An 18,462-nucleotide genomic window follows, 5' to 3' on the forward strand; every position below is an offset into this window, starting at 1 on the left:
GTCACACTTACTACCACCATTGGTATCTGTATAAATACCAGGGCAGTCACACTTACTTCCACCATTGGTATCTGTATATATACCAGGGCAGTCACACTTCCACCATTGGTATCTGTATATATACCAGGGCAGTCACACTTACTACCACCATTAGTATCTGTATAAATACCAGGGCAGTCACACTTACCACCACCATTGGTATCTGTATAAATACCAGGGCAGTCACACTTACTACCACCATTGGTATCTGTATAAATACCAGGGCAATCACACTTACTACCACCATTGGTATCTGTATAAATACCAGGGCAGTCACACTTACTACCACCATTGGTTATCTGTATAAATACCAGGGCAGTCACACTTACCACCACCATTGGTATCTGTATAAATACCAGGGCAGTCACACTTACTACCACCATTGGTATCTGTATAAATACCAGTGCACTCACACTCACTTCCACCATTGGTATCTGTATAAATACCAGGGAATTCAGATTTACTTCCACCATTGGTATCTGTATGAATACCAGGGCAGTCACACTACCACCATTGGTATCTGTATAAATACAAGGGCAATCATACTACCACCATTGGTATCTGTATAAATACCAGGGCACTCACACTTACTTCCACCATTGTTATCTGTATAAATACCAGGGCAGCCACACTTACTTCCACCATTGGTATCTGTATAAATACCAGGGCAGTCACACTTACTACCACCATTGGTATCTGTATAAATACCAGGGCAGTCACACTTACTTCCACCATTGGTATCTGTATAAATACCAGGGCAGTCACACTACCACCATTGGTATCTGTATAAATACTAGGGCACTCACACTTACTTCCACCATTGGTATCTGTATAAATACCAGGGCAGTCACACTTACTTCTACCATTGGTATCTGTATAAATACCAGGGCAGTCACACTTACTACCACCATTGGTATCTGTATAAATACCAGGGCACTCACACTTACTTCCACCATTGGTATCTGTATAAATACCAGGGCAGTCACACTTACTTCTACCATTGGTATCTGTATAAATACCAGGGCAGTCACACTTACTACCACCATTGGTATCTGTATAAATACCAGGGCAGTCACACTTACTTCCACCATTGGTATCTATATAAATACCAGGGCAGTCACACTACCACCATTGGTATCTGTATAAATACCAGGGCACTCACACTTACTTCCACCATTGGTATCTGTATAAATACCAGGGCAGTCACACTTACTTCTACCATTGGTATCTGTATAAATACCAGGGCAGTCACACTTACTACCACCATTGGTATCTGTATAAATACCAGGGCAGTCACACTTACTACCACCATTTGTATCTGTATAAATACCAGGGCAGTCCCACTTACTTCCACCATTGGTATCTGTATAAATACCAGGGCAGTCATACTTACTTCCACCATTGGTTATCTGTATAAATACCAGGGCAGTCACACTTACTTCCACCATTGGTATCTGTATAAATACCAGGGCAATCACACTTACTTCCACCATTGGTTATCTGTATAAATACCAGGGCAGTCACACTTACTACCACCATTGGTATCTGTATAAATACCAGGGCAATCACACTTACTACCACCATTGGTATCTGTATAAATACCAGGGCAGTCACACTTACTTCCACCATTGTTATCTGTATAAATACCAGGGCAATCACACTTACTACCACCATTGGTATCTGTATAAATACCAGGGCAGTCACACTTACTTCCACCATTGGTATCTGTATAAATACCAGGGCAGTCACACTTACTTCCACCATTGGTTATCTGTATAAATACCAGGGCAGTCACACTTACTTCCACCATTGGTTATCTGTATATTACCAGGGCAGTCACACTTACTACCACCATTGGTATCTGTATAAATACCAGGGCAGTCCTACTTACTTCCACCATTGGTATCTGTATAAATACCAGGGCAGTCCCACTTACTACCACCATTGTTATCTGTATAAATACCAGGGCAGTCCCACTTACTTCCACCATTGGTATCTGTATAAACACCAGGGCAGTCACACTTACTTCCACCATTGGTATCTATATAAATACCAGGGCAGTCACACTTACTTCCTCCATTGGTTATCTGTATAAATACCAGGGCAGTCACACTTACTTCCACCATTGGTATCTGTTTAAATACCAGGGCAGTCACACTTACTTCCACCATTGGTATCTATATAAATACCAGGGCAGTCACACTTACTTCCACCATTGGTTATCTGTATAAATACCAGGGCAGTCACACTTACTTCCACCATTGGTATCTGTATAAATACCAGGGCAGTCACACTTACTTCCACCATTGGTATCTGTTTAAATACCAGGGCAATCACACTTACTTCCACCATTGTTATCTGTATAAATACCAGGGCAATCACACTTACTTCCACCATTTGTATCTGTATAAATACCAGGGCAGTCACACTTACTACCACCATTTGTATCTGTATAAATACCCGGACAGTCACATTTACTACCACCATTTGTATCTGTATAAATACCAGGGCAGTCACATTTACTACCACCATTGGTTATCTGTATAAATACCAGGGCAATCACACTTACTTCCACCATTGGTATCTGTATAAATACCAGGGCAGTCACATTTACTACCACCATTTGTATCTGTATAAATACCAGGGCAGTCACATTTACTACCACCATTGGTTATCTGTATAAATACCAGGGCAATCACACTTACTTCCACCATTGGTATCTGTATAAATACCAGGGCAGTCACACTACCACCATTGGTATCTGTATAAATACCAGGGCAATCACACTTACCACCACCATTGGTATCTGTATAAATACCAGGGCATAGGAAAATCAATGACTTTTCCAAAAACATTTAACACATATTTTAGAAAAATAATAAAATATGACACCAGATGTCTTGATTAAACTTCATTTCACAAAACAACCAATTGTACTTGCACCAGGTGCTTCCAGTTCTAATGCAAGGTGTCTGATGACAGCTTGTATACCCAGTACATGCTCATTGAAGTCTTCAAGGTGGAATCATTTCCTAACTTGTTACAGGTTATCACAGTACGTTCTGTCCCTCAGGACATTGTTGATTATACCAGCAATGGTTCTTGCTAATGATTGTCACTTGATTCATTGTTTTTTACAATATCAGCTTGCTTTACCTGAAACATGTAAAATGAGTATATTTCTTCTATATTTTCATTGAGTTTAACATTACATGTTTTATTAAATGAAACACTTGTATTCCTTCAATAAGAGACTTCTGTGGGACCCAACCAAAACATTACAAGTGCAACTGAGTCATTAAACTTCAACAATGTCTTCTACCTACTGTCAGAAAACAGTAATGTACAATACATTTCATATAGCAAACATCTTCCTTACATTCACAATGAGTTGTTCTTAACATGACCACATGATAGGGTTGGTACTTGTACTGTCATTGCCTTTTTTTCTGAGCGGTAGTCACATCATGGTCTTGTCATGATGAGCCCAAATGTGAGGTCACGTGCCTCAGATGTTCAGTCACCAAAACCTGTTGAAAACAGTGATAAACTGTTGTTTATTGTTAGTTGTGTGATTGTTAACATCCTATGTAAAAGTTATTACTGGAGAGTAAAAGTCAGGCTTTATGTGCCATAAGTTTTTAACAAGTCTCTTACATTCATCTGTAGTAAAGGTTTCTTCATTTCATTCTGTTGTCCAATCAAGGAATAACAATCATCTGTTTAGAAAAATATTTTCAGACTATTTTTGGGACTCTTATCTTGAAGAAATTATAATTAAATGAAGTTTTTTCTTGTGGGTGTCAGCATGGGGCGGGAGAGAGTAGATGGCTGCCACGCCCCTGTGATCGGTTTCAGTCCCACATGCAGTACTTTCAAGACTCAGCGCGCCAGGTTGGACAGGCCAATCTCAGACGAGCAGTGGTAGTTGTCCAAACTGTTGTCATTTGTTTTAAGGATATTTTTGTTTACTTTTGAAAAGTATTTGTTTCTTCTTATGTTCTGATGTTTTTAGTTTGGTTTCTGTTCTAGGTAATGCTTGTAAATTGGTGACATGTTTTTCTCATTTTAGTTTCAGACATTGTTGATTTTCTTTATACGACATGGTTATATTTGAATGTTGATTTTCTTTATATGACATAGTTATATTTGAATGTTGATTTTCTTTATACAACATAGTTATATTTGAATGTTGATTTTCTTTATACAACATAGTTATAATGAATGTTATATTTGAATGTTGATTTTCTTTATACGACATAGTTATATTTAAATGTTGATTTTCTCTATACTACATAGTTATATTTAAATGCTGATTTTCTTTATACGACATAGTTATAATGAATGTTATATTTGAATGTTGATTTTCTTTATACGACATAGTTATATTTGAATGTTGATTTTCTTTATACGACATAGTTATATTTGAATGTTGATTTTCTTTGTACGACATAGTTATAATGAATGTTATATTTGAATGTTGATTTTCTTTATACGACATAGTTATATTTGAATGTTGATTTTCTTTATACGACATAGTTATATTTGAATGTTGATTTTCTTTATACGACATAGTTATAATGAATGTTATATTTGAATGTTGATTTTCTTTATACGACATAGTTATATTTGAATGTTGATTTTCTTTATACGACATAGTTATATTTGAATGTTGATTTTCTTTATACGACATAGTTATAATGAATGTTATATTTGAATGTTGATTTTCTTTATACGACATAGTTATATTTGAATGTTGATTTTCTTTAAACGACATAGTTATATTTGAATGTTGATTTACTTTTCTGCACAACTTGTATGTTGTATGTTGCTCCGAGTTTTATTTTATATTCCACATAATGTCAGACTGAAATATACTGAAAACCATGGACTCTTAATACGATATTTAGGGTCCATGTTAAATATAAGATTCTTATCTTTGAATGTTATCCTTATGGGACTGACCTTTTCATATTCCGGGGGGAGGGGGGAATAAATTGTCCCCCTCCTAGAATATCTAATGGTCGGTCCCTTACATGAACAGTTTTAATTACTAATACAGATATTGACTTTGATCTTCAAGTTGTTAGGATGTAATTTGGATATATACGTAGATTAAAGTTGCAGTATCAGATTTCCTCAGATTTCATATTCATATCACAAAAATACTTCTACGTTCTATAATGCTCATTTTCAGTAACTTAAAGATGCTATGAACTTTCATTCTTGACCTCGGCTGCAGGCATTACAGAAGAGAAACCCCTCCAAGAAAAGCCCGGATGGTAGCTCCTGGAAACAGAACCGAAAAGCTTACTCTACACCGTTATCTAATGCTGAGAGTAGACGTAAGTTCAACAGCAATATTGTTATCAGTATATCACTGTATCCAAGTGTACGGTAAGAAGCTTGTATCAACAACACCATCTCTTAAGTACCCCTGTTCAGCTACTTCATACAGTCTGTCTGCCAAAAGGAGAGGTAATGGCTTAGCTAGGAGTGCTTTTATTTCAGTTGATAATGATAAGAAAGTAAGTGTTTCATATCTAGAATCTTGAAAGTCTTCAGATTGGGAGCATTAGTCCCCAGTGTACGAAGATTAGGCTGTTGGTAATAAATCATAATTCCTGTCAGAAGGTAGAGGGAAATGTCACAGGTAAGCATTTTCAGCTGCAATGGCAGTATCAGTCGTGTTGTACTTCTAGTTCTGTTGATATACCTTGTCAACAGATCATAGTCACATAAAAAACAGAGGTTACCTGGTTCAACTTTAGACAGCACACCTAACCTGACCTGCATAAAGGAGAACTGGTTCAGATATTGGCAGCTGTACCTGTGGGAGGTGTGGCAGATGTGAACTGGTTCAGTTGTTGGCAACTGCCTATGGAAGGTGTAGCATAGAGGAGAACTGGTTCAAATCTTGGCAACTCCATCTGTGGAAGCTGTAGCATAGAGATGAACTGGTTCAGTTGTTGGAAACTGCCTATGGAAGGTGTAGCATAGAGGTGCACTGGTTCAGATGTTGGCAACTGCCTATGGAATGTGTAGCATAGAGGAGAACTGGTTCAGTTGTTGGCAACTGCCTATGGAATGTGTAGCATAGAGGAGAACTGGTTCAGTTGTTGGCAACTGCCTATGGAATGTGTAGCACAGAGGAGAACAGGTTCAGTTGTTGGCAACTGCCTATGGAAGGTGTAGCATAGTGGAGAACTGGCTCAGATGTTGGCAACTCCATCTGTGGAAGGTGCAGCATAGAGGTGAACTTGTTCAGTTGTTGGCAACTGCCTATGGAAGGTGTAACATAGAGGAGAACTGGTTCAGTTGTTGGCAACTGCCTATTGAAGGTGTAACATAGAGGTGCACTGGTTCAGATCTTGGCAACTCCATCAGTGGAAGGTGTAGCATAGTGATGAACTGGTTCTGTTGTTGGCAACTGCCTATGGAAGGTGTAGCATAGAGGAGAACTGGTTCAGTTGTTGGCAACTGACTATGGAAGGTCTAGCATAGAGGTGAACTGGTTCAGATTTTGGCAACTCCATCAGTGGAAGGTGTAACATAGAGGTGAACCGGTTCAGATGTTGAAAACTGCCTATGGAATGTGTAGCATAGAGGAGAACTGGTTCAGTTGTTGGCAACAGACTATGGAAAGTGTAGCATAGAGATGAACTGGTTCAGATGTTGACAACTGCCTATGGAAGGTGTAGCATAGAGGAGAACTGGTTCAGTTGTTGGCAACTGCCTATGGAATGTGTAGCATAGAGGAGAACTGGTTCAGTTGTTGGCAACTGCCTATGGAATGTGTAGCATAGAGGAGAACTGGTTCAGTTGTTGGCAACTGCCTATGGAATGTGTAGCATAGAGGAGAACAGGTTCAGTTGTTGGCAACTGCCTATGGAATGTGTAGCATAGAGGAGAACTGGTTCAGTTGTTGGCAACTGCCTATGGAATGTGTAGCATAGAGGAGAACAGGTTCAGTTGTTGGCAACTGCCTATGGAATGTGTAGCATAGAGGAGAACTGGTTCAGTTGTTGGCAACTGCCTATGGAAGGTGTAGCATAGAGGTGAACTGGTTCAGATCTTGGCAACTCCATCAGTGGAAGGTGTAGCATAGTGATGAACTGGTTCAGTTGTTGGCAACTGCCTATTGAAGGTGTAGCATAGAGGAGAACTGGTTCAGATGTTTGCAACTCCATCTGTGGAAGGTGTAGCATAGAGATGAACTGGTTCAGTTATTGGCAACTGCCTATGGAAGGTCTAGCATAGAGGTGAACTGGTTCAGATCTTGGCAACTCCATCAGTGGAAGGTGTAGCATAGTGATGAACTGGTTCAGTTGTTGGCAACTGCCTATTGAAGGTGTAGCATAGAGGAGAACTGGTTCAGATGTTGGCAACTGCCTATGGAAGGTGTAACATAGAAGAGAACTGGTTCAGATGTTTGCAACTCCATCTGTGGAAGGTCTAGCATAGAGATGAACTGGTTCAGTTGTTGGCAACTGACCATGGAAGGTGTAGCATAGAGGAGAACTGGTTCAGATGTTGACAACTGCCTATGGAAGGTGTAACATAGAGGTGAACTGGTTCAGATGTTGGCAACTCCATCAGTGGAAGGTGTAACATAGAGGTGAACCGGTTCAGATGTTGAAAACTGCCTATGGAATGTGTAGCATAGAGGAGAACTGGTTCAGTTGTTGGCAACAGACTATGGAAGGTGTAGCATAGAGATGAACTGGTTCAGATGTTGAAAACTGCCTATGGAAGGTGTAACATAGAGGTGAACTGGTTCAGTTGTTGGCAACTGCCTATGGAAGGTGTAAGGAGAACTGGTTCAGTTGTTGGCAACTGCCTATGGAACGTGTAGCATAGAGGTGCACTGGTTCAGATGTTGGCAACTCTATCAGTGGAAGGTGTAGCATAGAGGAGAACTGGTTCAGTTGTTGGCAACTGCCTATGGAAGGTGTAGCATAGAGGAGAACTGGTTCAGATGTTGGCAACTGACTATGGAAGGTGTAGGATAGAGGTGAACTGGTTCAGATGTTGGCAACTCCATCAGTGGAAGGTGTAACATAGAGGTGAACTGGTTCAGTTGTTGGCAACTGCCTATGGAAGGTGTAGCATAGAGGAGAACTGGTTCAGTTGTTGGCAACTGCCTATGGAAGGTGTAGCATAGAGGAGAACTGGTTCAGTTGTTGGCAACTGCCTATGGAAGATGTAGCATAGAGTTTAACTGGTTCAGATGATGGTAACTGCTTGTTGAGGATGTAGAGTTACGGTATGGGGAGCAATTAATGTCAACCTCCGCTCAGACTTGGTTTTTCTTCATGGAAATCTCAAAGCTCAACGTTGCAACCAGTGCCTTTGCCATTGATGAGAAGACATGGACAAAATCGCCTCGTGTTCCAACGGGACAATGACAGACTTCATACGGCTAGGATAATACAGGACTTTTTGCTTCAGAATAATGTAGATGTCTTGAACTGGCCCTCATGATTACCGGATTTCAACTCAATCGAATACCTGTGGGATGAACTTAGACGTCAGTGGAATCCTCCCCAAACTGTGTTGACTCAAGCTTTGCAATGTCACTGGAGAGCCATTCCACAAGCTTTGAATTGGATACTGTGCTTGTCAATGCCTGGCAGACTTCAGGCTTGAATGCCTGCCCAAGGTGTACAGACATGGTATTAAGACATGTGACAGTTCTGGAACCACTTGTTTTGGATGTGCTCGCAAAGAATGGTTGCATCAGTTATCTTCGGCTAACTGTCTAGTATTGTTAGACCATTATGATGTCATTTTATGTACCTTCATATGTCATGTTTTGAGAAATGAAAAATATATCTGACCTTTCTTCCTGATATATGTGTTTTATGCCCCCCAGTATATTTAGCCTTGTCATACATACATGCATAGAGTGGAACTGCTCCAGTATCACAGTCATGCTTTTGAGCCACAGATCCCTATGAAATTATCAATAATACATTTCACATATAGATCAAGATTGCTAAAAGATGCAATCGTATCCCTTTTTGTAGGCAATCATCTGGCCAACTTGCAGCCTCCTCGAGCCCCCTCCGCTGGCCCATCTTTTCCACAGCCCACACCTTTGGAAAATGTGGGTCCAGCCTGGAGATCCGTGGACACCCAAGAGGGGAATAAAGTGGAAACTGAGGCAGAGAGGCTGGAGCTGCAGGTACCTCTCATTCCATCACCGGACACAGGAGACACCGGTCAGTCTGTGGACATAAAGGCATGGGAGATAAAGGACAGTGATGAGGAGAGAAGTGGTCAGTATTGATTATTTAGTGCCCCTCATAGCCAATAGTAAAAAATGAGGTATTGCTTATTTTATATTGAAACGTCAAGAATCCATTCCACACAGATACACAGACAATTTGTCAAACCAAAGGCTCACTTGGACCTTGGTGAGCTCATGAAGGTAACTTCTTAATTTTTTGAGTCACAGTGAATTCAGTATACTGGTTGTGACTTATGTTAGAAATACAAATAGGTTTGTCATGTATTCTTCATCCAGTTTGACATGTTTTGAGTTAAACAATTCCATGACTGCATCATAAAATGTAAGACACAATTACGTCTTGATTATTATATGTAGAAAACATGCAGATTTTCCCATTAACTAAATCTGACTGTCCATTTACTAAAGACCAAGAGGTATGATAAGGTCCTTTTTGCCGAGGATAATCATAATTAAAAAAATGAAGAAAACTTTCACACATGATAATGATTGGGAGATGTGTTGACTTGAATGAGACTTAGACTGTTTTCTTAGGAAAATACAGAAAGAGTACAAAATATGATACAGCAGTCTTCTCAGGTCACTGGTTTGCGCACTCTTATGTTCTCTTGAAATTAAGTAATCAACCTTTTCTACTCATATTATCCATACATATGTATTTGGTCATGTCACAGGCTCAAAACTTGAAAATATGAGGAAGAAGAAACCTTTTTGACATGTCATATGAGTGATAAGTTTCATACCAATACTTCAAAGTTTTAGCAATTTTAGAATATGACATTTTCAGTCAACCAAAATCGATCTTGTCCAATGTTGACCTTTTCTGTAGCAGTGTAATCAGTAAATGATCATCTCAAAAGTCTAAACTAAACTCCCACTTGCTAGGGTGTGACATGGTTGATTATGCATCCTCATGACTTCATCATTTCCAGTTTTATTGTAATATAGCTGGAATGTTTACAGTGTAACTCAATCAAAATAACTAAATCAAAATTAGAATTAACCAAACACATCTTCTTGTCTTTAAAAGATGCAGATTTTAAGTAATGAACCTTGAAAATAGTTATTACCATATGCCCTGTAAATGTGAAAAATGAAGATTATACTACATGTATTACAAATGTTAAAGTGTTAAACACTTCACAATTTCAAACTGTTACCTATTTACCCTACATGCATATATGAGATAAGTGACAGAGACTACACCCTACAGCCAGCATCACCCCACACTACCTGGAGATTCTCATCTTACCCTCTCCTACCCACACACCTGTGTCTCACCACATTTCCACCTCAACCCACACATCCCTCTCACTTAACACATCCCCCCTCCCGATCCCACCCCATACACCCATCACACCCCATACACCCATCACCGCCATCTCACCTCCCATGCCCAAATACACTGAAACAGACACATCTGCAACATCAAGAGTGTCTTCTGAGACAGTGGACAGTGTTCCCAAACAGCCATCCGTGTCTATTCAGTATGTTGTTTGTGAACAACATCCACATCCCAAGTCTGTTCACTTCCCCCAAGTACTGGCCACAGATGTGGTGGAAATGGAACCTGTCTCACAGAGTGTTCCGTACCGTGTGGGCAAACATGGGAAGGTGGAGGTGGAGACACAGCTGTGGGGAGGGGGAGGGGAGGGAGGACCAAGGGGGACACGAACTACGAGGAAACCCCGAAGCAGACAACAGAAACTTGGTATCTAGTTGTTGTGTGCATGTTGTGGTGTACACAATAGCATGACTATCTGCATGCTGGTATATGTATATATACTTGTAGTGATACTAACATTCACTAACATATACAGTGGCATGTATACACACATATAATGCAGTGACTGTGAATTGTGTTACTTGTATGGACATGTTGTTAGTGATATGCAGTATTAACATATGTACATAGCGGTGTTCCAAATGAAGCAGATCTTGGGGTCCTTGAGGTTGCTTCTATAGTACATGTATTTGAATACAGGGCCCCCTAAATCTTTTTGTGTACAAAGCAATGACAAGGACCCTTTGACTTTCTTGCTTAATCTGAACAAGGCAAGGATATCTATCTTCAGATGTAAGCTGTATGCATTTTGACAATATATAATATTCTTATCTAAGGGCACTGTTTTTTGTTCTCTCTTTCTCATTTCCTGATTGACTTTTTTCAACTGCAGCTCTAAATAATGATATGTTTGTTTATTGTAATGTGTGAACTCTCACCTTTTGAAATTAAAAAAATCATAGTTATGTCACAAAAAATGTACATCACCAGATTAAAGTACTCGTTTTTAGACGAAAAAACCCATCAAATCCACAAAAATTCAGGATAAAGCACCAAATAAGTAATCTAGGGTATCTTTAGGGATATTAGAAATAACAAGTAGAAGGTTCACAAGAACTTTATTTAGTAGTGATTACCATCATGTAGTGGCTATTAGAGACATAATATTTTATTTACAGTTGACGTCATGAACAAGATTGTCACTGCTGATGATTTAACTGGTTGTTAATTCTGTTGAAAGATTAACTTTCATGTCAATGGGGATGGTATATTTTCAACTCACAATGCATGCTGTTTCCCATGCAGAAGAGATGGTCAATAGGGTTGCTGACCAAACAACCCCAGACAAACCTGACACAAGCCAGATGGGCCGTACTGCTGATGTGGTCAGCAAGCGACAGGTACAACAACAGCCACCACCTCCTCCTCCTCCACGCCAGCCACCAAGCAAAAGCCAGACATCAACACATTCAAGGAAGTCATCTCCAAGTAGGTCACAGTAGTAACCTTGAATGAATGACTGGTGTAAAACAACATTCAGTTACTAACAATCAGTATCCTGATACTTATGACTTATTGACTTCTATGAGTTTCTCTCCGCTGACTCCTTGCCTGAATTGTCTAGGAAAAGCAGACACAATAAGGCCAGTAAAATGTTTGAACTACCCTGACTTTTGTGCTGAAATGAATTATATGTATATACTCTCACTCCATGAAGTACCCAACCAACATCAATCTCGGGCAAATATGTTTTTTACCATTTTGTTTGTTTGTAAAAGTGATATAACCATATTTGAACCATAAATGGTGACTCATTTTCATCAACATGCACTTTGTAATGATATTTAATGAATAATGAATGAAAAGTTATGAAGGTCACATTAGCAAGGTCAAATGTTAAGTCAAGGGAGACAACTTCTTTAATGAAATACCCCAGCTCTTCAAGACAAATAGACCTTTTATGGGTCCAAGTGTTCCCTAAAATCTCCCTACTACTGATTTAAACTTTTCAACAACAGTCATTCGTTGCTGTGTCAAAAGTCATTATCTCTGATAATCATGATTATAAAATCAGGTTAGATTTAAGATCAGTTTGTCAAGTGTTGTACTAAGAATATTCAGAGTACTTATCTTTATCTAAAGTTAAGAATTTTGTTTATTGCAATACATTAATTTTATTTTCTGGTAATAGTTATTAATCATTTATTATCTGTGACAAGGTCTATCTATTGACAAGCCCAATAACAGTTGTTAAATTGTCTTAACAATATATATAGCCTATCTTAGATGGGGGTTTTCAACGTTAGATTGAAGAAAGTCCACCAGTGACACTCATAACCTTGTATTTCTAACCAGAACAAAAGTGACAATTATGCAACATGCAATTTACAATTTCTAATAGTTTTAATGATTCAGTCCTGCTTTCTTGAATCCCCCAGGACCCAGGATAAAACTAGGCAACAGTCAATTAATGTTTGATTCTGTGCCATGACTGTAAAAATGATAAATGAATAGTTTGTTTCATGTCAATGTATATCCAACATGTGCAAGTCAGTTTCAGACAAGTGCTTTGATTTTGAAAATATCCCTTTTGTTTTATATAGTGGGTTTGGTGAGGATTGACTCTCATCACATTTCTGCCAATGCAGTGAAATGATTTGATACTATTGTAATGATAGGACAGTTCAATTAGTAGATTGGATTTCCAAATTCTCTCCTCAAATATTTCTTAGGAGAGGGAATATCATGATTTAATACAAGGTGCTGTTGCAGTAAAAAAAACTACTACTACGCAGGCATGTATTGCTGATGAGGCTCTGTATGAAGGAGCTATTGTATGGAAAATTACTTAGCAAAATGCAAACTTGTTTTCTTTCAGGGATTTAAGGGTGGAGAGGAAGTCATAGTTGTATGAAAATATCATATTCAATCTCTTTTATTGATGATACAAATCAAATACACACATGAAATACAGTTTGGTGTTGATGACAAGTCGTTTATTGTTGTATTGCTGTTGGATTGCAAATGCCTGAGAAGTTCTTGCCGACGTGCTTGTTTTGCTTTTGGATCTGCTCTTTTCCGTCCAACCACCTAACATGGCTAAGCAAAGCTGCCCAATTTTCAGACTTTTCTTGTGTGTTTTTTTTGTGAGTAACTGTAACTAAAAGGTTTGGCATACATATCCACAATGTCCATGTCCAAATAAGTTTAGGGATTAACCATCTGGTCTACATGTGTGTCAGAAATCTTGTATCAAGTTTAATAACCTATTCATTCCTATATCCAGCTTATCGACATCATAACACTAATTCTGTTTTCATCATTCTTGATTGTGACTTGATTGTGACTTGATTGTGACTATACTTTATGGTGTTGTGTATAGGAAAGCCTGCCACATCGAAACCAAGCAGGTCTCCTCCAAAACCAAACACTGCTAAAGTGAACAAGTCTCCTCAACAACGACAGAAACCAGCCAGACCTACAGCCAAACAGAAGAAAGGTAGTTAACAAGGATCTTGAATAAGATGTCTGTTCATTGCTAATAGCTACAATAACTATACTAACTTTTAGAAGAAAAACAGAAAAAAATCAAAATACATACTTGAATAAAGATTACATGTAGCTTGAAGGCAAAAACATATCAAGGATGGCGGGTAAATGTTGAAGGGTTATAATATTGTTTAGGTATTGGCATGTAGATAAGCCAATGCGCAATAGTATCATTGATGATATAAATTTATTGATAATAATTCTTATGATATGGACTATCACACCTCAAATTATTTTGCTGTACATCTCCCACAAGGAATGAAAATATTTCACCAAAACTGTCTGAATAGAATTTGAATTTAAGTTTGCAATTTTGAATTACAATATTAAAAATCTTTAAAATATACTGCATTTATATATACAAACATTAACTGCTGTAGAAGGGCATAATTTTTTGTGTTTTTGGCCCTCACTCTATGAAGGTTTATACTCCAATGAACTCACACAAAGTTAAAGCCAATTCTTATAATTTTTTATCAGAATTTCTTACCTCCAAGGATGTAGGCCAAGATCTAAACACAATTTTATTTAGTACGTGTGACTTTACAAAGACGGCCAAACAACAACCAGCTATATCGCGGAATAAAATAGTTCCCCAAAAAGAGAGGTAACATGAGCGTATGGATGCACAACTTGCTCTTCAGAAACATCTTATGCAACACATGTGTTCAAATAATATCACCATTAGATGAGAAAGGTATGTAAAGAACTACCTCAGTAAGTCAGTCACAATGACAGCGTGTCGTAATACATTTACATCAAGTACAAGACGTCAAAATGGCCGATGCGATAAACGTGACGGGAGGATTTCCGAAGTTGTTAATGAACCTGTGGCGGTTACATGTGTTAGTCATCATTGATCAACTGACCGATTATTGAAAGGTGATTAAAGATGCGTCAAACAGACACCAAGGTAAATTCGTAGATTGCTGGAGACGGTCACTGTCACCATAGACACAGATCGAGTCAATACTGACGATAGTTTGGATGTGCATTTTTTTGTTTGTTCATTAGGATGGGCCGTAGCGAGGAAATTCGTGAACAATCATGCAGTCAAGCTCTCTTATGTTTCTCAATGTATACTGAAATGCTGAGACCAAGAATAAAGGTTCTAAATGATCAGAAATAATGCTTATGTATGTTTTCGTGGTAGGGAATTCCCAGGGGTTTCCCCAGGAATGTGGAAGTAGTCGTCAGTGTTTACGTCATTTCAAGAACACGGTCTCTTGAAAAACGTATGAACGTCAAATTGTGTCATTCATACACTTATGAACGTCAATTTCGCGGTCATGTGACCGACCTCTCGTCCAATGAAAAAGCTGTATATGGTGTAAACGTCAAATTAAAAAATTATCAAACTATAAATTGCATTCAACCTTCCTTCATCCCATGTACTTTCTCTATTGTGTCAAGCCTTTGTAAACCCCAGGATGTCGCTCCATGTGTAAGGATAGGCTGCACCTGTATGTCACAAATCTTGAAAAACACTAACACTTCCCGAGGCAAGGGAGTTAACCAACTTTCAAAGTCCAGTTTCCACCCTTGCCGAACTAGACTGGAATTTCTGGGCTTGATCGTAGCGCCACCAGTAGCTATTACAAGTTATACCCCTTCCATGTCCCTCCTATTGACTAATTAGATTCCACCTCTCATATCACTTGCATTGGCTTCAAACAAAATGGCAGCACCCAGTCAAGACGATGTCATTGATAATAAAGATATCTATTGTAATAAAACATGTTTTACCTTGCATCAAATCACTAGAGCACCTTAAAACCATGAAAAGATTTGATGACCAGTTGACGGTACACATGCTCTGCAAATCGAACAAATTTGGCATGGTAGTTGCCATGTTGTTTATAAACCGGATGTTGATTTGACTATGCATAAACTCATTAGGCCAGCCAAAATATAACTCCCTAATTCCAACCTAATTTGACAAGGGTGGAAACTGGACTTATACAGTCACTTAACTCAGGAAGATGAATGGGTTAATACAAGCTCATCTTGTTCATGTTTCCAACAATTTTCATACGTGCCCTCTTGCCCCTCAAAGCGTTTAGAAAGACATTTAAGCGTTTCCAAACTGCTTGAAAAGATTACAACTAGATATTTATAGCTACCCTTAACTGGAACTGGACAACCTTTGAAGTACCCTGCTTCATTCCTGCAAAGAAGGAATATGTATATTTAGTCATGTATTTCACAATTTGTAAAATAACAATTAGAACATGGTGGCTCCTATTTCCCTTGAGTATAGTTAATCCTTGCATCACTATTATGACACAGCACCCAGGGAGGTCCCTGTGCAGGAGGAGAAGCCATCGCCTTCTCACAAGACCAACCAGCGGAGAGGTACAAGACATGTTGTTGTATGAGATTATTTCATTGTGTTTGTCCTTGTGGTTTAGAGAATGTGTATCTCAACATCTCAATATGATCTTATAAGAGGATTTGAAAAAACATCTTAGTGATAGACGAAAAGGATATCAACAAACTTTTGGTTGTCAGAGGGAAAGGTCAGCTTAAATTTGGCCTCAATGGAAGCATGCTGAAATCAAATAATAGTTATCATTGGGTATAATTCTAAGAATATTACCACTATTACATCAGAGCCATAAATTCCATTTTGGCTGTCATCACACTATAACATCTTTTAGATTTTCAACAGACGGCCTCTTCTAGCCAGCTTATCTAAGAAAAACAGAACTATAATGCTTAGTCTACTGATTTCTCCTCATATTATTTAATTTATTGGCGTTTATGAAGTCATTTCCAGTTCTATGACATCATTTCCAGTTCTATGATGTCATTTACTAGCTCCCACAATATGCTCTACGTACTAACTACTTACTTCATCGTCTGATCTTCAATACTCCTGGCAGGTATTGCAAGTGTCTGATATCTGTATCTTGTCTTGACAGACAATCTTGAAATTACAGTGTGATAACGTTTCAAAAAATGTGCAAGAATGTGATTTCTAAAAAAATGATGTTTACTTCTGCACACACGGGAAAGAAATAATGTATCAGAGGCAAGATTTGCAGGATGGGCCCTGTATCAGTGACATCCATCACACCCTCCCTCTTAGCCAAACACCCTGATGGGGGGACACATATTTGGCTAGAACATAAATGTTGGCCATGGAGGACTGTCTGAAAAGGGAGTGAGAGAAGTCAGGTGTATTGTAAGACCTCAGGTGATATTCTTGGAACTACATGGTTAAAAAGGAGATATCCTGACGGTCACTGCATTAATAACATGGTGGATTGCAGACAAGGTACTACTGGCCGGATGGTATAACCTTTTAAGGACCATGGTCAGGAATGAGCTGGGCAGTCAGAATCTGAGAGTCATAGCAACACCTTGTAACTGTACCTCAATAAACTGTTGTGGACCCACAGACAGACTTGTGTCATATATAGAAGAAGTCGAGAAGAAGTTTTCCCTAGAATGACGGATAGATGTTTTGCCACCTTGCACATGCGAAATTGCATTAACCTGAGAGTAGAGTTTACCTCAAAACTAATCATAGACAATGTGGCAGTAAAGTGAACGCCTGTTGAAAAACTAAAAGATTTTATGATGTGATTTTACCCCTTGGCTTTCATGCCTCATTTCGAATTAAATTAGTCAGCTGAATTTGTTTGGAAAATGACATAGCTACAAGTAGTTAATTAAAACTAAAAGTTTGACAGGTAACAACACTATGTTCTATTGGCCTAAGACTGTCTCCCTTAGATGTGCCAGGAACTGCCAGATGTGGGTTCAAAATCACAGATTTGCCCAGTTTATGTTCCTTGCTTTGTCAGCTTCATGCCAGTGTTCCTGACTTTAACGAAGGTGACAAATGTTTACCTGTGCTACTTTGGGCTTCCTCCCACATTATTATAGATAACTGAAATACTGGTCCAAGCCACATAGGCTCACTCACTGAAATGTTGACACCCACAAGAGACTTACTGGTAAAAACATTGTCCCAGAAAGATTAATTCTTCCATTAATCGTGAGCTTCAATACCTGTGGTACCTTTTTATTTGTCTTTTGTATTTATCAATAGCCATTGTTTGTTTTTGTTTTTTTATGTTGGTTTTATTTATGTGACCTTTTTCAGCTTTCAACCAACAATACTGTCAACGTCAACAAGAAATAGTAGTGTTATGTTGGAGAGTCTGATATTCACCCAGCTTATATTTACAGCAATGATTGTAACACAATATGTTGATATTGTTCTGATCAGTAAGCCCCCTGCCATATTGGTACTAAGATGACATAGTCATAGATATGTCCATTACATGTGGATTGCATGTCAGCTGACAATTACATCCAATCATTA

At 38.6% G+C, this 18,462-nt stretch overlaps 1 protein-coding gene across 4 annotated transcripts in view; it reads left to right on the plus strand.

The window, feature by feature from the left end:
• LOC124118517 (titin-like) overlaps positions 1-18,462 on the plus strand; it is a 53,049-nt gene that overhangs the window by 24,158 nt on the left and 10,429 nt on the right. For 2 of the 4 annotated variants that reach the window (XM_046480640.2, XM_046480642.2), the window contains 5 exons: positions 5,282-5,384; positions 9,069-9,320; positions 11,883-12,065; positions 13,960-14,076; positions 16,416-16,481. In XM_046480640.2, coding sequence (XP_046336596.1) covers positions 5,282-5,384; positions 9,069-9,320; positions 11,883-12,065; positions 13,960-14,076; positions 16,416-16,481 — 721 coding nt within the window. Of the gene's footprint in view, positions 1-3,846; positions 3,964-5,281; positions 5,385-9,068; positions 9,321-11,882; positions 12,066-13,959; positions 14,077-16,415; positions 16,482-18,462 lie in introns of all 4 variants that reach the window. The other 2 variants (XM_046480638.2, XM_046480639.2) reach the window with 2 other exon arrangements.

This window comes from Haliotis rufescens, unplaced genomic scaffold (genome assembly GCF_023055435.1).
Source record: "Haliotis rufescens isolate VD_foot unplaced genomic scaffold, xgHalRufe1.0.p SCAF_5, whole genome shotgun sequence".
Taxonomy (NCBI): domain Eukaryota; kingdom Metazoa; phylum Mollusca; class Gastropoda; order Lepetellida; family Haliotidae; genus Haliotis; species Haliotis rufescens.